General features: G+C 43.3%; 2 protein-coding genes across 2 annotated transcripts in view; one reads left to right on the plus strand and one right to left on the minus strand.

The window, feature by feature from the left end:
- VPS53 (VPS53 subunit of GARP complex) overlaps positions 1-27,950 on the minus strand; it is a 127,145-nt gene that overhangs the window by 31,020 nt on the left and 68,175 nt on the right. Inside the window, exons 13-17 of the mRNA XM_061175126.1 lie at positions 25,717-25,811; positions 14,413-14,655; positions 11,349-11,496; positions 6,254-6,336; positions 5,204-5,282 (exon numbers count right to left, since the gene is read on the minus strand). Of these exons, the coding sequence (XP_061031109.1) occupies positions 5,204-5,282; positions 6,254-6,336; positions 11,349-11,496; positions 14,413-14,655; positions 25,717-25,811 (648 nt within the window). The remainder of the gene's footprint in view (positions 1-5,203; positions 5,283-6,253; positions 6,337-11,348; positions 11,497-14,412; positions 14,656-25,716; positions 25,812-27,950) is intronic.
- On the plus strand, positions 17,767-18,206 carry LOC133079846 (small ribosomal subunit protein eS26-like). The gene has a single exon (XM_061175537.1). The coding sequence runs from the start codon at positions 17,785-17,787 to the stop codon at positions 18,130-18,132; it is 348 nt and encodes a 115-aa protein (XP_061031520.1). The 5' UTR covers positions 17,767-17,784; the 3' UTR covers positions 18,133-18,206.

Below are 27,950 nucleotides of genomic sequence, written 5' to 3' on the forward strand. Positions count from 1 at the left end.
AGGTCAAAAAATGAGTAAGACACAGCCCGTGAGTTGTTCAAAGCTTAACGGGGGTGGGACACAGATATAAAAATAATTGTACAGCAAAGTAGAGAGTTAGTATAGGTGCCATGGTGTCTTGAGGGAGAAAAACCCTCTGTATGAGACAAAAAATGGTGACATTGCAAAAGACTCAAAATATCCAAAACAATCTTGAAAAAGAACAAAATTGGAAGACTCATACTTTCTGATTTTAAAGCTTACTACAAATCTACAATAATCAGAACAGTGTGGTACTGGCATGAGGAAAGACATACAGATCAATGGAATAGAATTGAGAGTCCAGAAGTAAACCCATGCACTTATGGTCAACTGATTTTTGACAAGAGTCTCAAGACCACCCAATGGGTAAAGAATAAACAGTCTTTTCAACAAATGGTACCGGGACAGTTGGACATCTACATGCAAAGGAATGAAACTGAATCCTTACTTCATACCATATACAAAAATTAACTCAAAATGGATTGAAGGCCTAAATGTAAGAGCTAAAACTATAAAATACTTAGAAGAAAATATAGGTGTAAATCTTCATAATTTTGGATTAGGTAATGGTATCATAGGTGTAACACCAAAAGCACAAGCACCAAAAGAAAAAATACAAAAATTGGACTTCATCAAAATTTAAAACTTTAGTGCTTCAATGCACATGATCAAGAAAGTAAAAAGACAACACATGGAAAAGGAAAAAATATCTGCAATTCATGTATCTGACATGGAGTCTAGTATCCAGACTATAAAAAGAACTTTCACAACTCAACAATAGAAAGACAATCCAATTTTAAAATGGGCAAAGGAGTTGAACTGACATTTTTTCAAAGAAGATATACAGATGCCCAATAAGCACATGAGAAGCTGCTCAACGTGTTAGTCATCAGGGAAATGCAAATACAAGTTGAAACCACAATGAGATACCACTTCACACGCACTAGAATGGCTATAATTTTTTTTTTAAGTGTTGATGAGTGTTGATATAGAAAAATGAGAACCTTCACTCATTGCTGGTAGGAATGTAAAATGGTGCAGCTGCTGTGGAAAACAGTTTGGCAGTTCCTCAAACGTTACACGTAGAGCTACCAGATGACCCAGCAGTTCTACTCCTAGGTATGTATACAAGAGAATTGAAAACATATTCACACAGAAACATGTACATGAATATTCACAGCATTATTCATAATAGTTAAAAAGTGGATTCAGTCCAAATGTCCATTGACTGATCAGTGAATAAACCAAATGTGGTTTAACCATATACAAGGGAGTATTATTCAGCCATAGAAAGGAGTGAAGTACTGATACATGCTACCCCATAGATGAACATTGAAAACATTAGGCTAAGTGAAGAAATCCAGTCACAAAAGGCCACATACTGTTTGATTCTATTTATGTGAAATGTCCATAATAGGCAAATCCCTAGAGACAGAAAGTAGATTAGTGACTGTCAGGGAAATGGGGAGTGACTGCTAATGAGTATGGGGTTTCTTTTTCGTGTGATGAAGATGTCCTGGAATTAGATAGTGGTAGTGGTTCCACTGAATTATACATTTTAAAAGGATGAATTTTGTGGTATGTGAATTATACCTCAATTTTCTGAAAGGAGGCAGACATTTGAACTGGATTTTAAAGGGTGAGCTAATTGGGCAGACAAGGGTGGAAAGAGAATTCTAGGCAGAAAGAACAAAATGAGAAAAGGTGTGGAAGCCACAAAAAAAGTAATGCATTCAGAGAAAGAAAAGTGGCTCGGAGGCTGGAGTATAGTTATACACACAGGAGTGGCAGAACCAACAAGGTAGTGAAGGGACAAATCATGAAAGCCCAGTATGCTAACCAAGGAGATCATGGGGTGCCTTCAATGAGAAGGTCTCCTCGCAGGAGGATGACATAACTCAGTTGCTTGGCTCAATCCATCTTGCCAAAGAAGCCTCCTTCCCTCAACTCACAATCATCTAACGACACCACTCCACTCTGGCGAGCCCAATGCTCATTTTCTCACCATTTAGAAAATACATTTATTTACAGCATCAATTATTCTAAGTTTTTGCCCCACCAGAATATAAACTCCTTAAGGGCAGCCCTGTTTCCAGTCTTGACTATGTAGGTGCAAGCACATACAGAGTTCTCTGTGGAATTCCAAAGATGTGTAAGGAGATTGGCAATTCTGACAAAGTTCTGAGCTTTCCTAACTTTATAAACCTTTGTTCATATTGTCACTCAGTTCAGAATGCCCTCCTAATCACAAATTTGTTCAAAACTTTGCCATCCTTGGTGGTCTATTTCAAATGCTACTTCCTTAAGAAGGCTTTCTTTGCTTCCCCACTTGGATGTGAACTCTCCTCCTTTTTTTTTTTTTGTTTGTTTTGTTTCGTTTTGGCCACGCTGCACGTGTGTGCGGGCACAACATGTGGGATCTTAGTTCCCCAACCAGGGATCGAACCCTGCAGTGGAAGCTCGGAGTCCTAACCACCGGACCGCCAGGGAAGTCCTGAACTCTCCTCCTTGGAGAAGGGTGTATTTTGTACTTCTGGTACTGACTTCCTCATCCCTTAACCCCCCCTCATCTCACACATCTCTTACCCCACACTTTCTGGAATCTAAGCACCTTGGAATAAGGTCCACATCTTTCCCAGCCTTGGGACTCCCAGCACCGTGCTGGGTAGAGTCTGAAATGAACTGTTCAACTAGCAGCAAAAATGATGGAATCACAGACAGAAATAAGCATTATCACAAAACAAAAGTTTTTAAAAATCCTAGAAGAAACTACACAGAACAGAAGGCAGGCATAAATAACAGAGGGTATTTGTTCAATCGGTTTGTACCACTTGGCTTGTTTATATCTGGTCATTTTCATCACATGGATTTCATTTTGCTAGAACTCCAGAAGACTCAGACAAAGAGTAACGGCCTCCCAGCTGCTGCCTTCCCATGTCTGTGGTTTTCCTATGATGTAAACAAAAGATTCTGGAGGTATGGTCTCTGTTAGTGTTTGCTGGTGGGTCTGGTGGAGAGATGGGTGGTGGGGGCAGTTTGAGGGAAATCCACCTAATGAACTGACAGTTCATATAAGCAACACCTGGAGTGTTAAACCCCCTACAACTGTTACTTTACTGAAAAAAAAAAATCCACTCTTCCTTTGGTAAATGTGAAAATTCTTTCGCCAGCTGCATTCCAATCTAAAGTGTGTGGCAGTGCAGGAGAGATGGCAGCTGGAACAGATCATGTTCAGGATGTAGGGAGCGTTCCCCAGCAGCGAGGGGATAATCAGAGCCCACAAAACGAATCTTCAGAGTCACGTTCCTTTCAGAAAATGAGTGAGCCTCCGTTTGCCTGCTTGGAGTATTCTGCTTGTAAACACTCGGATGCTGGAAATACACATCCATATCTGATTGGTGAAAGGAAGGGCCTTTTGAATGGAAACTCTGTGACATCAGCTACTCAGGACTCCCCACTGAGAGTCATAAAACTCCGAAGCTTAAGTTTTGGTCTTAGCCCTATTTTTGTTAAATATTTACAATCTACTACAAAACCAAATTCGCAGCAAATGTCTGTTTACACAACCTTGTGGACACGGCCACTCCTCCTGACAAGAGGGTAAGAGGACTAGCGTTTATTGGCACCAGGCCAGTCACTCTCCTCGTGCTCCGTCCTCACAATGCTCTGGAAGGCAGATCCCGGCATTTCACATACCGATGAGGTAACTTGGGCCCAGAGAGGTTGTTACTTGCTTAACACGCCCAAAGGAAAAATGAGAAGAGTTAAGTCTGTCTGATTCCGAAGCCAGTGTTCTTTCCACCGTACTCTGCTACTGGTCAGTATGCCCCAGAGAAGTTCTTTCTCTAGAATTTGTAAGAATGCTCCAAGAGTCTACGATTCTAGAATAGGCATTGGCAAACTTTTTCTGTAAAGGGCCAGACTGTTTATATCTTAGGCTTTGCGAGTCATCTAGTCTCAGTTGCAATTACTTCACTCTGCCGTTGTAGCACAAAAGCAGCCATAGATAATATATAAATGAATGAGCGTGGCTGTGTTCCAATAAAACTTTATCTGGCAGCAGACCAGATTTGGCTCACTGGCTGTAGTCTGCCGACCCCTGCTCTAGAAGGTTCAAAGAGTGGGCAACTTCATGTTATTTGGCTTAGAAATCAATGAAGAATTTTGCCTATCTCCAACTTAATTAATCAACAAGTATGAGTCTTCTCTATTCTATGTGGTCCATGAACTTAAGGAATTGATATTCTTTTAGGAAGAAACGACACAGGCACGTAAAAGCCAAAGAGCAACATGAAGCTGCACGTGGTAAGCGCCAAAGGAGGGGCCTGGGGACTGAGGGCTGACTGACGGGCCACCACGATATTAGAAAACCAGGGTCCGCAACCTGATCAAATGATCCTGCACTGGCACAAGAGCGCAGAAAGAGTCGGAAAAACTTCTCAGTGGGCAGGAATGAAAATGAGTCCAAAGTGACTGCCGTAAGCACAACAACAGCTATTCTGGTGAGGCCACACGAAGGGTTTTTGGCACGTGTCAGATGCTGATCAAAGGCAACCTCACAGACTTCCCTGGTGGCGCAGTGGTTAAGAATCCACCTGCCAATGCAGGGGACACAGGTTCGAGCCCTGGTCCGGGAAGATCCCACATGCTGCGGAACAACTAAGCCCGTGCGCTACAACTACTGAGCCTGTGCTCTACAGCCTGTGAGCCACAACTACTGAGCCCCAGAGCCACAACTACTGAGCCCTCGTGCCACAACTACTGAAGCCCGCGCACCTACAGCCCGTGCTCCGCGACAAGAGAAGCCACTGCAATGAGAAGCCCGCGCACCGCAACGAAGAGTAGCCCTCACTCGCCGCAACTAGAGAAAGCCCGCGCGCAGCAACGAAGACCCAACGCAGCCAAAAATAAATAAATAAATAAAAACGATTAAAAAAAAAAAAGCAACCTCTCCTTCAGACTTAGGAAACACACCTGCTCCCCATCTCCTTCTCAAAGGACAGGCAATTGACTTCAGGTGCAAGATCAATTGAGTGCTTTAGGAAACTCCTGGAGGGCTCCGTTCTCCTCCCAACTGGTGCTTTAAGCACTGAATAGCCTGCAGGAGCTACAGGCAGGGCAGGGAGAAACCACCTGGGGTCATTCTTGGACGTTCAGGAAGAAGCACTTCCTAAAAGCTTACCTTGCTCATGGCTGTCAGGGCGGGGTCACAGGCAGCATCGAGATCCTGAACCAACAGCTGAATGCTGCTGGAGATGACACTGTAAATCAAACACACCACTGTGGGCACAGCTTACAAAAGTGACCTGTGAATGAACGACTGACCGACACAGCCCCTTCCAAATGTTTTAGGCACCTGGGTAAAACTTAGATTCACCATTTCCTCAGAAAAACTTGAGTTTCATTTCAGAAAGGAATGAATGACAAGGAGGAGCGTTTTGGCTCCGCCCTCCTTCTTGCTGTGTGTCCTGGTCTCACTCGGATGTGTTCCTACTCAGTCAGGACACCAGATTCCATGGCTCGTCTCCCCAGTTGCTACACCCAGAATTCCTCTTTGCTACCTCCTCCAAAAGGACCCGTTTGCCCAAAATGTTTAAATCAGATCTTGGGGGGTGGGGGGGGAAGTTGAGAGAAAATGACCTAAAAAGAGAATTTGGACTTTTCCTCAGTAAGTGGCTGATGTGAAAGCAGAAGCTTGGCTTTCCCAAATCTCATTTAACCACCAGGACAAAATCCTGCCAGGTAGCACCAAGGCAATAACTGTTTCAAGAAGGCTTTACAGGCTGAACTCCTTGTACAAACACTCTTCCACCCCAAATACACTTGCCCTCCCCCGCCCCCCAGTGGCTAAAATCAGGCTGCTCACCCTTTATACCCTTGAAACACTGGAGGTGGGGTTGGCACTCTGTAGATTTAGCAGGGCAGATAGGAAGCCCTGGACCTGACCTTCCTGCAGGGATGGCCAAGGGGGGATTTCTTCTCTCTTGTTATTCTAGATAATGCAACAATAAAGCCCCCATAAGCTAAAAATGATTGTATCTGAGGAGCCAGGATGGGGGGCAGCTGCACCAACTTCTAAGGCTCCTTGGTGGCTGGTGGAGAAAATAATCCTGATCCAACAGAAGGCCCTGGAAACTTCTCAGGTTCTGTAGTAACCTACGCTGACGGCCTGAGACGCGCTGCTCCGTGCAGGGGGGAAAGGCGGGCCTTGAGAAGGCGCGCGAGTACGTACGTGCTGAATGTGTCCATTTCTCCAGTCAGATTGATTCGTTCAGTCAGACTTACGTCGACCTTCTCCTTGAGTTTCTCTTCCAGCTGTTAGAGAGTAACAGAGAGAACAACATGCTTAATGATTATCGGAAGGAGCAACGTAACAAAAATACTTCACATTTACTGAGTGTGAGGATTCCGGTATAATTCCAGGCACTTTTCGTGTATGGACTCATTTAATTCTCACTGCCCTGTAAGGAAGATTCTATTATGATCCTCCTTTGATATATGAGAAGATGGAAGCATGCCCTACCCAGGACAGTGAGTGGTAGGGCCGGAATCAAACTTCCTCCAGAGCCTGTGCCCTCTGGCCCTACGCTGTACTTGGTTCTCATGACACACTGACAATTTAAACAGATCCCCATTTTTAGGATACTCCCTGCCTCGTGAACTGCCGGCTCACCCACCAACACTGGAAGCCTCCAGTGCTGGGTGGCAATAAAATCAGGTAAAGTATTCCCTGAGCGCTGGGCTGGGCCACCCACCACGTTAAGGTGTTGAGGGATACCAAAGTAAACAAAAGAAACACAGTCTCTGCCTGCATCATCCTACAGCCAAGGGGGGAGAAACGATGGCCACGCTCCCAGCAGCCTCGAAGAAAAATACAACTGACCGGGAATTGTAAATGTCTCAAAACATCCCGGGAATTGCTTCACCTAGCATCCCCAAACCTATTTATTACAGGAACTCTAAGAATAATGAATGTTTTGTCTTAGATTTAAAAGTGCCTCTTAGGAATGGGTAAATTAATGTAACCTTTTGGGAAGGCAATTTATTTAAAAGGCAAACATTTAAATATACACACTCTTTCAGCTGGTGATTTCGCATCTAGAAAGATATTTCAATGAGTAATGAGAACAAGGTACGGAGATGCGCACGTGTTCTTTGCAGCATTCATGAATTCAACCAATATTTACTGAAAGTCTATTCTGCGCCAGGCTCTGTCATAGCATAACGGAGTTAGCTGGTGAACAAAAACAGATAAGATCCTCTTCTCATAAAGCTCACATTCTGGTGTCATTTATATTAGTGAAAAACTGGAAACAATCTACACGTTTATAAGGGATTGAGGAGAAAAATTACAGCGCAGGCTCTCAAGGCTCCAACTCTCTAGCGGCCTTTCCCTGTTAACACTGAAAATAAAATCCAAACTTCTAACTATGATTTGGGTCCTGTCTAGCTTTCGGGCCCGCATCTTGCTTTCCCCCTTGTCTGCTTGGCTTCAGTTATACCGACCTCTTAAGGTTCTAGAAGACACCGGGTCTTTTCCCCATCAGGGCCTTCACACGTCCTACTTCCTCTCTCCGAAGCACTCTCTGCTCCCCCGTCCTAGCCAGCTCCTTTGCTTTGCCACCCCCCCACCGCCCATCCCTTCCAAGCTCCTCACTTGGCAGTCTCCTCCCCACCCCTCAGGTCTCTGCTTCAATATCACCTCCTCCAGGAGGCCCTCCTTGACTACTCTACCTCAGTAGGCAACTCCCTAACTAGCACTGCAACATCTGTTTCCTTCCTAGCACTTACCACAAAATTGAGGTTACACTTGCCTTATTTATTATCTGGCTCCTTTATTAGTTCTAAGTTCCATGACAGTAAGAAATTTGTCTACTCTGTTCACCCCTGTGAATTAATACCAAATATAGTGCCTGGTACATAATCAGTGCTTCATAAAGATCTCTTGAAGGAGGGAATGGCACACTCCATGCAGGTGTTAAGCGTAAAAGTGTTACAATTAATGAACCAATATTGACACATTATTGGCATTGTTTTTTTAGTATTATTTTTCAATTCTTCATTGTTTGGATTCTCAAGTCTCTTTGGTTTCTCCCTCCATTTCTTTTTGCAACCCCCCGCCCAACCCCCTGTGATTTTTTCTTAAGGAAACTGGGTTGTTTGCCCCGTAGATTTTCTCATAGTTTGATCTCATTGATTGTATCCACAAGGTACTAATTAGCATGCTCCTCTATCCCTTGTATTTCCTGTAAATTGTAGCTTGATGTAAAAGCTTGATCAGATTCAGATTTTTTTTTTTTTTTAAAGAAGACTCCTTCATGGGAATTCCCTGGCGGTCCAGTGGTTACGACTCGGCGCTTTCACTGCCGTGGCCGGGGTTCAATCCATGGTCGGGGAATGAAGATCCCACAAGTCACACAGCACTGACAAAGAAAAAAAAAGAAAAAGAAAAAGAAAAAGAAAGAAAGAGAGTAAAAAAAAAAGAAAACTCCTTCATGATGGTGCTGTGTACTTCTGTCAGGAGATAACATGATGTTTGGTTGTCTCTCTTTTTGTAATGTCAGCAGCCATTGATGGTCAATGCCCAGATCCATTATTCCATTAAGAGGTATAAAAGAATGATATTTGAATTCAATATCTTTTCTTCTTCATTTATAAACTGAAAATCTGCTATAAAGATATACTTCCCATTGTCAGTGATTTGGTTATCCTGAGGTACAAGTCAGATAGGAAAGGCAGGATAAGAACCTTTCCTTTATTTACCAGTATTCAATTCATACCAGTGGTTTCTTAGTATCTTCCAAGGTGATAAATGAATTTAAAAAATCATTATAACCAAATGGATTTAAACATATTTGATGTTTTCAATCGACTGTAGCTAATATTCTCACTGATACTTGTATGTCTCATCTTTGACCAGTAGAGTTCATTCAGGCTGACTCCTACAATTAGTTTCCTAAGGCTGCCGTAGCAAATTACTACAAACTTGGTGGCTTAAAATGGAAATGTATTCTCTCACAGAAGTCCAAAGGGAAGGGTTGGCAGGGTTGGTTCCCTCTGGGGGCCCTGAAGGAGAAGCTATCCTGTCTGCCTTCTGTCTCCTGGTGGTGGCCGGCAATCCTTGGTGTTCCTTGTCTTAGACACATCACTCCAGTCTCCGCCTCCATCTTCACATGGTCATCTTCCCTGTGTCTTTGTGTGTTAAATCTCCCTCTCCTTTCCAGGGACATCAGTCATTGGATTTAGGGCTCACCCTAAATGCAAGATGATCTCATTTGAGATCTTTACTTAATTACATCTTCAAAGACCCTATTTCCAAAAAAGGTCACATTTATAGGTACAAGGGGTTAGGACTTGGACATATCTTTTTGCACAAATAAAAGCCACTACAGGACTTCCCTGGCAGTCCACTGGTTAAGACCCTGCACTTCCACTGCAGGGGGCACGGGTTCGATCCCCGGTTGGGGAGCTAAGATCCCACATGCTGCATGGTGCAGCCAAAAAAGATAAATTAAAAAAAAAAAAAAAAAAAGCACCACTACAGCTCCTAAGTCCTTCTGAAATGACTCTCATAGTCTTTGATATTTTTCTTGCTTTTTCTATGACGTGATGTTCCAGGTTCATCTTGCATAGTTCTCCAGACCTGGAATTAGTCATTTCTCCAGGAATTTCTGGTTCCCTTCAGTGGAAAATGGCATTGACAGATCACAATATAGGTGCCAAGAATGTATTTAATTTTATAATCAGTAAAAACAATTTTCTCTAAATAGCAAAAAACTGGCTACATCTATCATGAGTCATCAAAATGGTCTCTGATCTACTAATATGTCTAGAACTTCTAAGGATCTGCTCTAGAAAAATAATGCAAGACATATTAGATGTTCTTTGTAGGATTACTCATAAAAGCAAAAACTTGAAATAGCATAAACAATTATCGGGGATACTGTTAAATGATTTATGGTATAGCCCCCCTTACTGAAATATTATGTAACCGTAACAATGATGACAAGAAAGACATGACAGAAACAGGAGAAATGCTAATACTGTGATGTTAAAAACAACAAAAGCATATGAATGTAAATTAAATTAATTACAGCATATGAAACTATGTTCATGAAAAAGGACTGAAATGCTCCAAATTGCTGATATGATTATTTGAGGGTGATGGGATTAAGAGACATTGATTGTATAGTTTCTTTTTTTTTGGTACCATGCCTATTTTACTTTTAAAATACTATATTTATACGTGTATATGTCTTTCTCTTTCTGCACACACACAAACTAGTTAAATAGTATTTCTTCATCCAAGAACTCTGGGACCCCTGCCTTGGAGGTCCTCACAGATACTGTCAACCTGCCCGGGAAGTTCTGAGACTAAATGGGTTGCTGTTTCTGGCTCCAAGGCCAAACCTTTACAGGTCATTCCCTGTGTGACTCAGTGTGACCATGTCCCCAAGCAGAGCACACTACTGCATCCGCCTCTGGCTGGCTTAACCTCAACTGTGAAGTTTTGGGGGGGACCCTTCCCATTTGGCCTCTTGTATTCTTGCTCTGGCTCACAGGTGCTCCAAGCTATACTGTCTGAACTGTCAGTCACGACTGCCTTCCTATGATCTAGGCATGTAGAAATAATAAACCCCAAAAGGGAGGAACAACAGAACCTTCCCCAGTTATTTTCTTTCCCTTGGCCTTAGGTGAACTCCAGACCGAATGTGGAAAGGAACTTCTAATCCCACATCTAAGGCTGAATGGAAAATTCTTCTGGGTCTTCCTTCTGCTAATGGGAGCTCCAGCAGAGACATCACCCTTTCCTGCTTCCCAGTTCCTGAACGTCAGCATCCAAACAATGGTTATTTGTTTCTGCAGATTGAGAATGCTCCATAAATTTCAGGAGACACATAAAAGCCCAAAGGATTTTCAATGAGCCTGGTAACACTCCTGAGAATGGAATCACTGGTTGTGACTCATCACCACTAAGGCTGGGGCCTACCACCACTACGATTGTTACTGCTTTTAGCACATGGGAGACAGGGCTACTGACCTATTTTCAAGAGGGCACGTCATGCTCTTTGAGTAGCTTACACAGCTCTGGGGAGGAGACCAGTCATACTTTCTTGCCCAGTCTCCTTTTAACAAGGTCCTTCTGCAAGGGGGCTGCCTGGGCCGTCCCCTGGCTGGACCTCGAGTTTTCCCCTGTGGGAGACCAGCTGTTCTGCCCAAGGTTGTGTGTGGCCTCGTTGGGGCCCATACTCTTACCCACTGAGCTAAGTGGCCCTGGCGGTTCAGGAAAAGGAGGAGGTAGTGCAAGGGCAGCCCGGGCGGCTCACCTGCTGGGTGGTGGCCAAGCAGTACTCTGCAGTGCTCAGGATGCTGCAGATGAGGCAGAGCTCCTCCAGGGTGAACTTGGCCACTTCTGAGCCCTCCTTTTCCTTGAGGAGGCTGCTGATGGTCAACCCACCGCCGCTGCTTGTGGTTCTGAGGAAAAGGCATAGGGACTAGTCAGGCCAGGACTCCTCATTTGCTTCCTGACCCGGAAACTGCACGTTGTAAGACAAAGAAACGGGGGAAGGAGAGGCTGGACGTGGCCCAAACAAATCCACACACAATGAGGCCCTTTCCGAGTGACCTGACCTTGACTGTCATTTGTTTAAATTCTCTGACCATCAGAAATAGGAAGAGACGATCCCAACAGCGAGCCAGTCATCAGTCATGTTAACTACGATGACTCTGGTCTGCTGAGCGGCCTCTCTGCTTAGCTTGGAATTTCCTGATCTGTGGAGCTCATTCAGAGTCATGTGTAGCGCAAAAGCTGGTTCCCCAACTGTTTCTCTCAGTTAAGAAAATTCTGCATGGGAGCTTGTCTTTGTGCTTGTGGAGGGGCTCAAAAGTGAATGTTAAGACATGGTTCCTGGCCAAAGGCCTGACTGCCTCAAGAAACAAAAAAAGAAACAAAAAAGCATGTCATCTCTTCCTACTGATCTAATCATGTGATCACAAAAAATAAAAAAGCAGTTTTTAAAATAACTTCCTGCAGTTATAAATAAAATTTCAACTGTGAGAGTCTATTTTTTAAGAAGACAGAATTCAATGATATTTACCTTAAAAATAAGAGAAAATTTTCCTTTAAAACACACACCCTCAACTTCCCAGTCTTACTGGTAATCAAAGATTTGAAAACACCTTAATTTCTAGTACTTATACGGGTGTGAGGACACTGGCTGTCTCTTCCACTATGGTTTAGGAGCATTAAATTGTACAACTTTTTTGGAGGTATATTTCAAGAGCTTAAAAAAAATGTTCAGACTCTTTGACCCAGTAGTTCTACTTCTGTTCAAGGATGCTCTTCTGAATGTTATTTAAAATACCAAAATAGTGAACCCAACAAAAATGGTCAATTAAGAGAATGATCAATAAGAAATCTCAGAAGTTAGCTGAGGGTCGGTCTTCTGTATGTGGGAACATCATAGCATCATTAAAAGTGTCTTGATGGGGCTTCCCTGGTGGTGCAGTGGTTAAGAACCCACCTGCCAATGCAGGAGACACAGGTTCGAGCCCCGATCCGGGAAGATCCCACATGCCGCGGAGCAACTAAGCCCGTGCGCCACAACTACTGAGCCTGTGCTCTAGAGCCGGTGAGCCACAACTACTGAAGCCCGTGGGCCTAGAGCCCGTGCTTCGCAACAAGAGAAGCCACCGCAATGAGAAGCCCGCGCACCACAATGAAGAGCAGCCCCCGCTCGCCGCAACTAGAGAAAGCCCGCGCACAGCAACAAAGACCCAATGCAGCCATACATAAATAAATAAATAAATAAATAAATAAATTTGGAAAAAAAAAGTGTCTTGATGAATATTTTTACTGTGCTGACTGTTCTCTGTTCTTCTCTTCCCTTTTCACCGCTTGGGAGACTGACCTCTGCAGACTTATCACCCAGGCTCCCCAGCCCTCTGGCCTCCTGTTGGTTTCAGCCAACAGCAGAGGCTGTAGGAAGTCGGAGAGGTTCAGAAGAGAGGAGTCCGAGTAACAACTAGCCCTCCTGCTCCCTCTGCTTCAGTGTGGTCCTGGCAGTGACCGTGGCCCCTATGACTACAGTTTCTGTTGGGCAGCCCTTTGTCCACAGCCCTAGCTCTCAAGTGAGTTTTAAAGTAGTAACAATTACCCACTAGAGTTTGGATGCTTCAGAATCCTCTGTTGGTTCCTTTCACCTGCCCCCATTTCTGTGAACAGTGGCTTTAGTAATAATATCCCAGCTGAGTACCATTTGTTTCCTGCTGTGACACTGACTAATACACAAGGCAAAATGCTCCCAGCATGACAAAGCAGCAGGGTATAAAACTATAAGCACTATAGTCCAGTCCTGTTAAACAAATAAACAGAAGCATGCAGCCACACACATTACATATATAAAGAAAGAACAGAAAAATGTATACTGAAAAGTTAAACCTGTTTTCTCTGGGTGGTGATTTTTATCTTCATCTTTGTGCTTTTCTGTGTTTTACAAACTATAACAAACTTGCAGTATTTTGAAAATCAGAATAAAAGTTATCAAAAATTTAAAAATAATGTTTATCATATTCAAAGAAATTCTCATTTGTAAAACATGTCTGTTACTTCAAATCTCTTGTAGAGCGAAGGGATTTTATTTTTCTTTCCTCCCAATTATGTAAAACTCCTATATATGACACATTTTAGTGACAGAAACTAAATTCCTAACTGTTGAATTTAGCTATGGGGGTGATTTATAATTACTGGATTCTGAAGCATTGCTTCAGATCATATTCTATTACAATAGAAATTGCTACATAACCAAAATATCTCTAAAACTCTAGTCGAACAATCCATTTATTTCAAGTAATAAGCTATATAACAATATTTTAATGCCCCAGAATAACAGAGTGAAGTCGCTATAATTAGGAGCTGTGCTATGCAACCACCTTTCCCCAAATCCCACCACATCTTTAAACATTAGACTCAACCCAGGAGAGCAAGATACACATACCATAAGAGACTTTGGCCTGAATGAAACTGCCCTTGCTGTTCAAAAGTCATTGCTACCACCACCCCACTTCTTTTGCCAAGTACCTATCACTGAATCCATGTAAACTAAGCACATCTATAATGGGACTGACTCCCCTGAGTCCACCGTGGCAGGATCTGACCTATGCTGGTGGCCAGCGTGGCAGTATTGATTTCCTCTGGCGGTCCTGATCAGCTGTGGAATCCCATTTGAGAGGAAAGTCTCAGACCCTTGGGAACTCCATAAGGGTGTTTTCCTCCCTGATACTCTTGGCAGTTTAGTGAACAGCTTCAGGGTGGATTTCCTTAAAGATGTCCATACTTAGGTATATTCAGAATCTCACTTCTCCAGTCAGATCAGGAAGAACAGGACTCACTTGGGCAGGTTGCCAGAGAGGATTTTCCAGGCGTACTCTCGGAGGTACTTCTGGAAAATCGTGGTCAGGGCGATCATCGGCTCCCCGGTACTGAGCTGCGAGCACTGCACCATGCACTTCTTGTAGTAGACAAAGAGGTCGGCGCAGCTGGGGAGCACGGCGCCCCCCTCGTCCGTGTTGGGCTTAGGGGGCCCCTGGGCTTTGAAATCGGCCACAAACCGATCTATCAGCTCCCCAAGGTTTCTGGGAGGAAGAAAACATGAAACGTTATTTTATTTCAAGAAAGAGAAAACAAACGTGCTTGACTGCCAGGAGGCGATCACTCCTCATGCTTTTTACATTTAAAATTGGACCCGTTTCAGTAAGTCGGACAGAGGAAGAAAAATATTAGATGATATCACTTATATGTGGAATCTAGAAAACAATACAAATGAATCTATTTACAAAACAGAAACAGACTCGCAAAAATAGAAAACAAATGTATGGTTACCAAAGGGGTAAAGGGGGGGGGATAAATTAGGAGTATGGGATTAACAGATACACACTACCATATATGAAACAGATAAGCAACAAGGATTTACTGTGTAACATGGGGAACAATATTCAATATCTTGTAATAACCTATAATGGAAAATAATCTGAAAAAAATAACTGAATCTCTTTGCTATATACCGGAAACTAATACAATACTGTAAATCAACTGTACCTCAATAGAAAATAAATAATTAACTTAAAACATTTTTAAAAACTGGACCCATTTTTATCAATATCATCATTAACTACCACCACCACTCCTACAATAACAGCAGTGATAAAATTTGGCATTTGTCTGCTGTTTTATACTTTTCAAGGCACTTCATGATCACATTTGACCCCAAACCCCTGGGAGAAAGATAAGGTGTTATTGGACCCTCTAAGAGATGAAAAAAATAAGGCCCAGAAAGTTTGTCACACGATTTAGTGGCAGAGCTGAGCCTAGAATCTACCGCTTAAGTGTGTGCACTGGTCCTACTACCATATTAGTACCAGCTCCCCTTTCCACAAATGAAAACCCTAAATAATGATAGTGTTCATTTTCCGAAAACTTATGGTGTACCAGGCACCATGTCAGCTCTTTATAAGAGTCTTTATAAGTGAACTTCACTTAATCTTCACAATAACCTTATGACGCAGGGACCAAAACTATCCTCCTTTTCAAAAAGCGAGGAGCAGAAAATTAAAGGACCTTGTCCAAAGTCATACAGCCAGAGAGTGGAGGAGCCAGGATTAAAAACCAAGCAGCCGGGCTTCCCTGGTGGCGCAGTGGTTAAGAATCTGCTTGCCAATGCAGGGGACACGGATTCGAGCCCTGGTCCGGGAAGATCCCACATGCCGCGGAGCAACTGGGCCCGTGAGCCACAACTACTGAGCCTGCGCGTCTGGAGCCTGTGCTCCGCAACGGGAGAGGCCGTGACAGTGAGTGGCCCGCGCACTGCGATGAAGAGTGGCCCCCGCTCGCCGCAGCTGGAGAAAGCCCTCGCACAGAAACGAAGACCCAACACAGCCAAAAATAAATAAATTTATAAAAAAAAAAAAAAAAAACAAAACCAAAACCAAGCAGCCTGGCTCTAAACCTCATGCTTTTACCCACTCTACCCTACTACCTCCTCAAACACAAAAAGGTTATGATGTCAGCAAATATTTAGATATCATTAACCTAAAGGTACCCAGCAGGCAGACAACTAAACAAAGAGAAACTGTAAAGAAACAGTCTAATGCTTTCTTTCTCCTTTAATGCAGTTTCTTCTTAACAACTTCCAAAATCAAAGGTGTAAGAAATCTTGGGAGGAGAGAAAATACTGAGCAGCTCCAGGCTAGCCCCAGGTCACGGTGGTGACGATGGTTGCAACTTTCTCCCATTTCCCATTCAAACATCACTGAATTTGCCTCAGTCACACTGAGTCATCACTGTTCACATCCAGCAGGGCTATATTAATTGGCCCCTGCACAGTTGTGCTCTACGAAAAATGGGGGAGGGGAGGGCGTTCCCACCCCTCTTAACATTTTGCATCTTTTTAGTTGCTATCTAAGGCTACAGGAATCCAGCTGTGCTTTTTTTGTTGTTGTTGTTATTTATATAACAGTCAAGAAGAAAAAGACAACAACCACATGCAGTATTAATGAGTAGGAACAGGAGAAAATTGACATTTTACTCAAGAGCTTTTGTTATTGAAAGTTTATTACATCCAGATATAGCCACTGTGCCCTCAAAGAACTTCAGGCCTAGGACAGTCCATTGTGATGGTGGTGATGGTTAGCAAGCAGAGAAGGAGCGAGTTGGTTGACCTTGGAAAGCTCCAGGGTGACCACCCTCCTTCCTCACACCCTCCTCTTGTCTCACCTTTCCATTTAGTTTCCCACGTCTCCTCCACAGCGACCCCATGCTCCAGCCAGACTCCCCTCAGCTGCCCCTCTGCGCCATCTCTATCCCCGACTCTGTGCATCTGCCTGGATGCGTCTCCTGGTGGCTCTCCCGTCACCACCTGCCCACTCACCCTCCCAGCTCAGCTCAGGGGGCACCTAGATAACTCCTACTCACGCCCATCCTCTATCTCAGTTGCAGCTTCTGTCATCTGTAACACACTGACGACTATCTTATTTTTTTTTAATACTTTATTATACAGTGTGAGGATGTCAGCTATTCAGGAAACATGCTGACCTTCTCCCATCCTGGGCCCGTGGTGGGCCATGCTCATCAGGAATGGCTGTGTCTTTCTCACTGATCTCCAGGGTAATTTCAGAAGCCTTCCTGAGACAGCACTGTAGCCAGTCACTTCTTATAAGCTGAAGTTGGCAGAGAAGGTGAAAGCTGCTCGCTTTATAGTGGTAGAATCTTCTTCTCTGTGTCACATATGTTATCGTGAGACTCTTGAGAGCAGGGATAATGTCTGTGTTACTTCTGCTCCCCCGAGGCCCAGCCCTCCAGCTTCTGTGTGAAGCTAAGCTCCCAGTTACGTTGGTGCCCAATACGTACTCGGCGGGACAACCTCCACGTTTTGTTCCTAAGGGATGGGAGTGGAAGGGTCGGGGCTGGTGCACTGGAGGAGAGCACGGAACAGCAGGGGAGGGTTCCTCTCGAGTCTTCCTATGAGAGACTCTAACCTCCGAGTCCACAGTGCCAACCAAAACAGGGGCGAGAGCTCCGAGGCATTTTTGCCTGAACCACTCCTCTAATGCCGCTGGAAGCTGAAGCCAGGATACTTCCTCACCTACCTCCTATTTCGGAGCCAAGCTGATGAGTAAGACTGTAAATTAATTGTGATCATAGAACAGAGACAAAATTTCCCCTTAAAAAAAAAAAAAAACTAGCTCTTTCGCCTCCTCGCTTCCAAGATGACCAAGAAAAGAAGGAACAATGGTCATGCCAAAAAGGGCCGCGGCCACGTGCAGCCTATTTGCTGTACCAGCTGTGCCCGTTGCGTGCCCAAGGATAAGGCCATTAAGAAGTTCGTCATTCGGAACATCGTAGAGGCCGTAGCCATCAGGGACATTTCCGAAGCGAGTGTTTTCGACGCCTATGTGCTTCCCAAGCTGTATGTGAAACTGCATTACTGCGTGAGTTGTGCCATTCACAGCAAGGTAGTCAGGAATTGTTCTCGGGAAGCCCGGAAGGACCGAACACCTCCACCCCGATTTAGACCTGCTGGTGCTGCCCCACGACCTCCACCAAAGCCCATGTAAGGAGCTAAGTCCTTAAAGACTAAAGAAATACTGTTCCCTGGAAAGACAATAAAGTGGAAATTATACTTTAAAAAAAAAACAAACCAAAACTAAAGATCTTCCATATTCTGCAGAATGTCTCTTGGGTTACTGTTGACATTGTTCTCTGGTGTGAACGAGAAACAGACCAGAGTAACCCACCCCTCGCCCCTTCCATCTTGCGCTCTTCATCAGCCTGCTTCCATGCCACACGAGACACTAGACAACGAGGAATCAAATAGCTTCACAGAAGAGAAGAGGACAAGTCACCCGCATGGGAACGGGTAAAGTTCATGAGTTTGCAAAGAGGATGCAATCCAATCAAATATGGGTGGAGCACTTAGTATGCACAAGGCGCTGTGGGCAGCAAGTATAAGATATAAATGAGTTCAACAACAAAAAAAGCAAAGGTTACCATTTCTTCCAGGCACCAAACACTACCCTGAGTTTCGGCAAGATCTTACAGGAAGGACCACTGGAGAAAGGAACACGGGGCATGCTGACCTGTTGAATGGAATCACAGGGATGCACCTTTTATACCCTAAAGCCATTACAATCAAGTAAGAGTTTAAAAAGGGTCAAGTCCTGATTACAGTGCTGCGGGGGGGGTAAAGACACAGCATCTGTCCATTAGAGGCGTGACCTATTGGGAGAGATAGGACCTTCATGCTTATGATCTTCAGATCTCAAGATGGCAACAAAATGCTAGTTTTGCAGTACAGACAATATGACCAATTTGTCTTAGACAAAGGAAATAACAGAGGAAACTAGAGAGGAAATTCCACAGCAGATTCAGGCAAGAGAATAAAGGCCTGGAGTCAGAAGTAAGTACAGAATACGGTGTGAGGGGGAGAGGACGGGAAGAAGGAGAGGGGTTGGCTGAGGTAGAAGACACAGACTGAGAAAAGTCTGACCTGCAGTTAGGTTCATACACACCTCTGAATTCCCACAGCAAACTGTTCATACCTTTACCCCTCAATGCTGTGTTCCAAAAACTTTTTTTGGTCTCTCTCTCACACTAGGCTATATGCCTATAAACTAGGCACTGCACTGGCTACATTATAAATACAATCTCACTTAATCCTCACAACAGCCCTGAGCAGAAGGCATTAGTATCCCTGTTTTATAAATGAAGAAACTGAGGCTGAGAAAAATAAGATAACTTGCCCTAGGTCACAGAATTTATCAGAGCTGGAATTCGAACTGGGGCCTGTCTGACTCCAAAGCCAAGCTCTATCCACTATCCGATGCTTTGATTTCAAAACTCTAAAGTGCTATACAGATACATGGTATTACGATTATTGCTGTGATTCACTTTCTCTGCAGCTTAAGGAAACGTGTCATGGATGCAGATGGTGTCTTTTATCCTCGTCCCTGTAGCTTGAGCTTTTAACTCAAGAACTGTATAAGCATTTTGCGGGTGCCATGTGAAATACTGCTGGGAGTTCCACTGATACATAAAACGACCTAGGAATAAAGACTATTGCAGAGCGGTGGCAGCAGAGGGGAAGATTAAAACACGGAGGGAAGGAAAACCACACTGCACACCAAGCTTAGGTATGGATGACCAAGGCCATTTCTTCTGGTGGGTCTGCAGCTGACATTCACAGAAATAGTATTCTAACTGGAAAGTACAGGAGTGATGGCTCTGGGGGAGGAAGATGGTAGTCAGAAACAGTGGACAAGGAGGTAAGTACGGGCAAAGCGGCTTAAGACCCCCCAGGAAGTTAGAGAACTTGTTCATCCAAGGATGCGCCGGCTAATTTGCACTCCTACCCATTCCCTTTGGTTGGGGCAGAGGACTTGGCTCTGATGTGGCCAGTAGGGAGCCAAGCTCTGGCTTGAGCACACCTGGGAGATGGGTTCCACACAGGTAAATGGAGCAGGTAAATACATGGAGGATCCTGGGAACCAAGCTTCTCACTGCTGTAGAAGGTAGTTACAGACATGGAACAGGGGACGCCCCAATAAACCCTGAGGTTAGGTTAGAATTGGAGTTATTGGCATAGACTCACAGGTTTTAATATATAAATAGGTATAAAAGTAGATAGATATGTAGATATACACATACATATATTTCTTAGGTCTCTTAGCTCAGAGGACCTAGAAGCATGACACCCCAGCAGCAATGAACATATATAATGCACAGACTTAATTTCTAAATATCATTTCCCACCAAAGGAACAGGGGATCCTGGAAAAATGGATGACTCCAGGACTGGGTTAGGAAAGTACAAGATGAGCCTGGTATATTTTGTTGGGCCAGAAAGAAAATACTCAAAAAACGCTAGGGGCATGCAAAAGAATGGAAAACTAGCTGCAAGGGGCCGAAACCAGGACAATTTGAGCATTAAAACAAATAATGATGGATCCTGGAAGAGAAAAAGGACATTAGTGGAAAAACTGGTAAAATCCAAATAAGACCAGGAGTTTAGTGAATAGTACTGTACCAATGTTTACTAGTTGATTTTGATAATAACTGTACTACAGTTATGTAAGATGTGAACACTAAGGGAGCTTGGGAGAGGGAATATGGGAAATCTGCACTATTTTTGAAGTTTTTCTGTAGGTCTAAATTTATTCGAACATAAAGTTAAAATAAAAAAGACAGTAATGACTATAACCCATTGAATAAAATAGGAATCCACAAGTCCATGCTGATACAAATAAATGGGGAAAAGAGAAGGCTGTTTCTTAAAACAATAAATGTAGAAGAAATGATGGAATTAGAAAAATAATTATTTGGCAACTATCTTAGTAATAAATGATTCAGGCAAGTGTCATTAACAGATGATAAAATAAGTGAAAGATGAGAAAAAGGCTATTTATATGGTTTCAAGGTTAATCAACACTTATTAATTACTTATTAATACAGAAACCTGGCCAATACCATCTAAACCAAGTGGTAAAACTGACCAGCACAAGTTGTGGGACACATTGATACTGTGTGTCTCCTGACAAGAGTTACTGAGAAGAACATGGCACCACTTCTGTATGAATCATAAATCATGAGCCAGCATCAGTCAGAACCAGACTGAGGAACATTCCACAAAGTGACTGGCCTACACGCGTCAAAAATTTCCAAGTCATGGGACTTCCCTGGTGGCGCAGTGGTTAAGAATCCACCTGCCAATGCAGGGCACACGGGTTCGAGCCCTGGTCCGGGAAGATCCCACGTGCCGTGGAGCAACTAAGCCCGTGTGCCACAACTACTGAGCCTGCGCTCTGGAGCCCGTGAGCCACAACTACTGAGCCCGTGTGCCTAGAGCCCGTGCTCCGCCAAGGAGAAGCCCGCGCACCGCAACGAAGAGTAGCCCCCGCTCGCTGCAACTGGAGAAAGCCCGCGCGCAGCAACGAAGACCCAACATAGCCAAAAATAAAATAAAATAATTAATTAATTAATTTTAAAAAATTTCCAAGTCACGAAAGATAAAGAAAGAATAAATTATGCTTCTGGACTGAACCAAAGAGACATGACAAATAAATGTAACCTGTGATCCCGGAATGGATTTGAGATCTATAAAAAACAGGATTGGGGCAAATGGGGAAAGGGAATGGGGTCTGTGGATTTAATGGGAGTGCTGCATCAATGTTACCTTCCTGATTTTGATGGTTTGTACCATGGTTACATAGACTGTGTCCTTATTTACAGGAAACACACGTTGAAATATTAAGGAGTAATGGGGCATCTTGCCTGCAATTTGAGAATTTGAATCTCTCAGGAAAAACATGTATGTGCATATATCTGTGAGTACGTGTGTGTCTGTCAGTGTGTGTGTCAGAGGCGGGAGAGACAGCTGTTAATTGAGGAACCTGGGTGAAGGATACACAGGAGCTCTATGTACGATTCTTGGAACTCTTCTGAAAGTTTGAAATTAATTCAAAACAAACAACAAGCAACATTAGTTTATAGAGAGACTCTAGGCTTCACCCAGCTAGAAGGGGTGGTGGGCTCTATTTCAACGAAAGCTATGACAGGGAACTCAGGAGAATGGGCAGAAATGGAGTCCCTAATAATTTCTTGGACTGAGAATGTCACTGAATGGAGTGAAGCAAGTGCCTATGGAGAGAAATCTCTCCTGCACGTCAGCCAAAGAAAACGCCTACATCCCCAAGAGTGGAAGAGACACTACTAACTTCCTCCTTGGACACAGACAAAAACTGAGAAAGCTGCTCAAAGCACAGAAGGACAGCTCAGCCCAGCCAGCTAAGAGGCGGCCGAGGGACATCCCCACTCCTTCTCCCTGGGCACCGGCGCCGCAGTCCTCCTACCAAGACTGGGCTTTGGGCTGGGGCAGGTGCTGCCAGGACTCTCCCCGGGCAGGTGGGAGGCAGGGGAGATGGAAGAGTGGACCCCATGCCAGGCCCACAGAGAGCTGGCAGTACCAAGCGGGCCACCCAACCACCTGAGAGTCCAGAACAAGATCACCAGAAGGGCAGGGCAGGCACAGTTCCCGAGTGCTGTCTACTTGTGCCGAGTGACATGTCATGTCATTTATTCCTCACCGCTAATCCTGTGAGGGGGACATTATTCACTTGACCGTAGAGAGCACAAAATAAACTCGGAGAGGTTAGGGCCATGCTCAAGGCCCCAGGCTGGTGAGTGCAGAGCTCAGACTCAAGTCCAGGTCTGTCTGGCACCCAGGCCTACGCTCTTTCCACTACCCTGGGTTGGGTCTCGGTCATCGGGGAACTTGTGAATGGTCTCAGATTTTCCTCCCTTGCAGCTTTTTGAGTCAGAACTACAGCAAGAGTAGTAATTTGTCCCAAATCAGTCCCCACCTGAGTTCCTTCCCCAGTCTTAGGATTCTCTGACTTAAGGGAGGACGAGCTTTGTAGAACCCCTTGAAATTGTACTCAAAATAGTGTGTGGGTTTATGTGGATTTTTTTTGGCAAGAGGACCTGTGGTTTTCATCGGGTTCTCAGAGGGATCTATGACTCAAAAAAGGTTAATGACCTGCTGCTTTAGGCATTATTTTGTCTGATGCTCTCCTTTAACAGATGAGGAAATGGATTTCTTGAACTCTATTTTCTACTTCAAGCTTTTGCTGTTTATTCTGGAGCGACAACAGCACAGCCTACGCAGTTCTCCTACGAGAAGCTTCCGCTACTGCACTAGTGCTGTGGAAACATCCCAGCGAGGCCAGACGGCAGGATGAGGGGCCAGCACTGCATTTTTCATACAGAAATGGAGAGTCCCTAAGGAAGGGAGGGCTGGCTCTCCGCCCAAACTCTCATGAACAATGAGTGTGCTTTATACGGATCAAGGCCATGCGAAGAGAGTAGATCCCAGAATTACACCAGATAATTCAGAAAACTGACTCTTTAGACCAGATAAGTTTTGAGAAAGTACATGGTTATCTCAGATGTGCACTTTAAACCCTGGACCCAATAGCTTTTAAGCTTTTTAAAAAATAAGAATTTGGATTGATAAGAGAAGAGAGGGCTTTGTCCCAACATAGTCATACGGGTGGGCTGCTCCAAGACCTGTTCATCTAACAGGCAAATAGCTGCTCCTTTTCCTGCCCCGTAAGGGTGTCTTATTAATATCCTGAGAGAAAACTTTGTGAATGCAGAAGAGAGGGTGTTTTCAAAGGACTAAATGGCAATAGTAACTACTGCCCTTCTGCATGTCTGCAGACATAAGACCAACAGATGGAGAGCAGGAGGAAAACTGGGGTTTTACAGGGCAAAAAACGTCAAGGCAACTTGTTCTGTGTGAGGTGGGGGGCAGTGAGGAGATTGCTGTTGTTAACGTAGAAGCTCTTTTACGAAGTTAATTTTCTAGGATTTTAATATGAAGCATTTTGTAATCAGGGAAGAAAAGAATAGAAGCAATCTATTGATATAAAATCAAAGAGCTGAATAACAATAATGTTCCATTTAAGACACAAATAGCCACTTGAAATGTTCTCTTAAGCTTATGGTTTACCCTTGAAACATACTTGGAAGCAAGAATGTGCTAAAATGAAAGAAGCATTAAAAAAAAAAAAAAAAAAAAGGACTGGACTTCAGCACCTAAATGCTTTCCCCGAGAACTCCCCTCAAGAACTTTCTCACAGCTGCTGTCCTCCCTGTGTGAGCCACTGTCTTGTCCTCCTAAGCATGTGTTCTTTAGGCTACGGGCCTTTCCTCAGAGTCTGGACCAGCCTGTCTCTGGTCAGTTCGGCCTATTCCAGAAACTGGGCCTTTCCAAAATGTGCCTTCCAGCATGCAAGGGCTTTCCACAGTTGCTCTGGCTGTGGGCAGAGATTCAGGGATGAAGAGGGATCTCTGTCCTTCGCATGAACAATGGGTACTGGAACATGACCATACTCTTCTGGCTGTGAGGGAACCTGGCTGCAGTGGGCTGCTTTGTAAACATTTTCTGGAGCCCCTCTGTAAAAAGCATATATGTTAAATGGATGATAATTCATCAAAGAAAATATAACACATCAGCCCAAACAGGAAAAAACAAACAAACCAACAAGTGGGGGAGAAGAGGAAGCTCTTCCTTATAGTAGAACCCTAATGAGTAAATATAGAAGAAACGACAGAAACAGACGATCAACGTTTGGCAAACACTACAGTAATCATTGTTTCAGGCAGGAATCGTCAAGGGATGTGAAAAATGAGTGGGCAAAGTATGATGAGACATGGGATATTTACATAGTCCCCAAGTATCCCCCCCCGCAGGATACTTATGAATTACAGAGCAAAAAATAGTAGCTTCACAGGGAGAAAGCTGGCAGACACCACTTTAGCAAGTGGTCAAGGTCAACCTCAGCAATAACAGGACAAATCCAGGTGAGATGCCTCCTGGCATCACGCACTGGGCTCTGAGAAGGACACAATGTCACCTCTGTGGTATTCTTGCCCAAAATGCATAACTTTGATTTAATCAAGAGGAAACATCACAAACAGAAATTGAGGGCTTTGGACAAAATAGCTGGTCAAACACTCTTTAAAAGTGTCAAGGTCATGAAAGACAAAGAAAAGACTGAGGAATTATTCCAGCTTAACGGAGCCTAAAGAGACCTGACAACTAAATGCATGATTGGATCTTGGACCAGAGAAAGGACATTAGTGGGAGAACGGTACCTCCCTGTTTTGATAACTGCGGTTATGTAAACTGTTAACATTTCTCTGGGCGAAGGGTATGAGAGCTTTTTAAAACCTTTTGGTAAGTCTAAATGACTTCACAGTGAAAAGTTAAAACAAATTATACTTGAAAACATATACATTAGAGATGAGGCTTTCTTTCTCCACTTTCCAGCGCCTGACATCGTAAAGCCTCACGGGCTGACATACAGAGTGGGATACGGGCTCAGCGCCCACCTGGGAAGTAGGTGCTGGGACCTGTTTGGAACCTTGTTAGAGTCAAACTCAGGCTTCTGAGATTTATGGACACAATACATGATAACACTCAAAAGGCCGAAAAACATCCTTAACAGGTTTCCAGGGAGGGAAACGGGTGCCCCAAGTCCCTCCTTCAACTTCTAGAAGGAGCTGTGCCCTTGTGAGGCCCCAGCCCTGACCCGAGGAGCGAGAAATGCAGGAGAAGGCAGCAAAATGTTCATCACTCACTTGTCCTGGGACTCAATATACACGTAGAGATGAGGCTCAAAACACTTGGAAACAATGCCGTGAAATGGATTGTCTGGGGCTTTAGGCTTCTTTGGCTGTAAAGGAAAAAAAAAAGAAAAGAAGATAAGAAAAAAGAAACCCTATACTTGAGTCATCTTTGCAAACTTTCAAGCAGTTTCAAAGAAAACATCCCTTCAAAGTTCACTCCCAACTTACAGATAAGAAGCACTCAGCGTAACTAGACTTGAGACTATGTCCTGTATTATGAGTCATGCCAGTTTATGAACAATAAGCCAGCTTTGTTGGCATCATTTACGTGCTCTGTGGGGTGAAAGATTTATTGCTACTTTGATAATACATGCGTTTTCAATTTGGAAGCTCTTCATCATCTGACTGATGTTTTCAGAATGTAAATTCTAGCTAATAACAGCACCACAGAGCTGTGCAGTGCTTTGGAACATACAAAGTGCTTTCACACCATCCAGTTTTAAAAGCCTCCATTTACTGCTTGTTATTATGAGCCAAGCACTTTGGTACGAAATATCTCATCTATTCCTCAAAACAATCCTCAATATAGGAATTATTACTACTATTTTACACCTAAAGAAAGGGAGGCTCAGAGGGTGTTAGCAGCCCGCCTCCAGGCACATGGTGAAGTTTCCTGTCTCCTAAACCAGAACTCTTTCTAGTAGATCACTGCTGTCTTGCGGTGCTTCCTAAGACTGTTGAATTTCACCAACAAGTATAAGAAAAAAAGAAAAGTAGGGGGTCAACACAGGGTTGCTAACTTTTTATTTTGGTACTTTCTACTCTAACCACAAGTTCCTAAAAGAAAGAGTATTTTATACCCAAATATTTTATAAGAGAAAATAGCCGCATAAAAGCCGTGCTTCCCAAGAAAAGACAGTTAGTTGGTGACCTTATACCAGATAGAAAGACAAAGAGATAGACAGACAGACAGGCTGGCTGTTTTGTCTTTATTTTTTGCCTTGCACCAGCTAAAACCTGGATCAGTACTGGTCCCCAACTGAAACCAGGAAACCACTGATAAAAAGGTCATCCGGGCAGGCAAGCATTTAAAAACTATTATTTGCTACTTAAATTCCCTTTCAAAACATCTAAAAAATAAACAAGGATCTTCCTACATATTTCTTTCTGTTCCTAAAAAAAAAGCCAATTCTATCTATTTCTGTTTGTTGGGATCTGAAAATAGATAGAGGTCCTTGAGCCTTTGCTGGGCTTGATAGAAGAGTACGATCTGGATATAAATTGGCATGCACAGCACACCTGTTGAATGGCTCGTATCTTTTAATAAAAAGAGGAAAAGCTAAGCCCCCTAATGACAGACAAAAATGGTTACCTTCTTCTAGTAATTAAAAACAAATAAAACGTTGTAATGGTTAAAAGCATCTGTAAAAACTGGTAATGATCACCAAAAATTAAATGTCAACTGTAGATATATCCCATTTAATTTCATATTTAACTCTCTTCCCTTTTCACCTTCTAAGAGTTCCATGTCTTTAATTTTTTTTTGCAGGATTTGAAGAAACGCTGGTCCTTCCTAAGAATAACTACAGTCTGGGCTATTTTCTCTTATCATCCAGAAGCCACTGCCAAAGTCAGGCCTTAGGCTGAGACTGTAAGAGACTCTCAAGTTCGGGTTCATTGAGTTTAAACTGACTGGATTCAAAGTCCCACTTCATTTCATAGATGCCTTAGGAGTTTTTCCACATTTCCATTAGTTTAAAATGAGGGATCCATGATGTAGTATGATGGTTATGAAGGTATGGTCCTTATCTATTTGTTCGACATTTTCCAAGTCAGTTAGCTTTTTAAAAAAATTATTCTATACTTTTCAATAAGATGATCAGATAAATGAATAGACAAATGTGATTTAATCTGAATAACTTCTGTAGGATTAGATATCCTGATTTTAGAACTGGAAAATATGGCCACTATAGCCAGATATCTTTTCATTAATTAAAATAGAATCTTCATAAATATTATAATTATTCCCTTTATTTATATTTTCTTCCCTTGACAAAAATATTCACACATCTGTAGGATAGCTTCTGGAAATTATAAATGGGAGTTTATATAATATAGAATGTTGTCATGTTTTAAATCAACATGTGTATTTTGTACTTGGCTTTATTTACCTACTAATTTATGTGTACTTTTCCAACTATTGACAGTGTTTCAATTTATCACTCTTGAATCACATTATAAAATTT

The sequence above is a fragment of the Eubalaena glacialis genome, chromosome 19, assembly GCF_028564815.1.
Source record: "Eubalaena glacialis isolate mEubGla1 chromosome 19, mEubGla1.1.hap2.+ XY, whole genome shotgun sequence".
NCBI lineage: Eukaryota > Metazoa > Chordata > Mammalia > Artiodactyla > Balaenidae > Eubalaena > Eubalaena glacialis.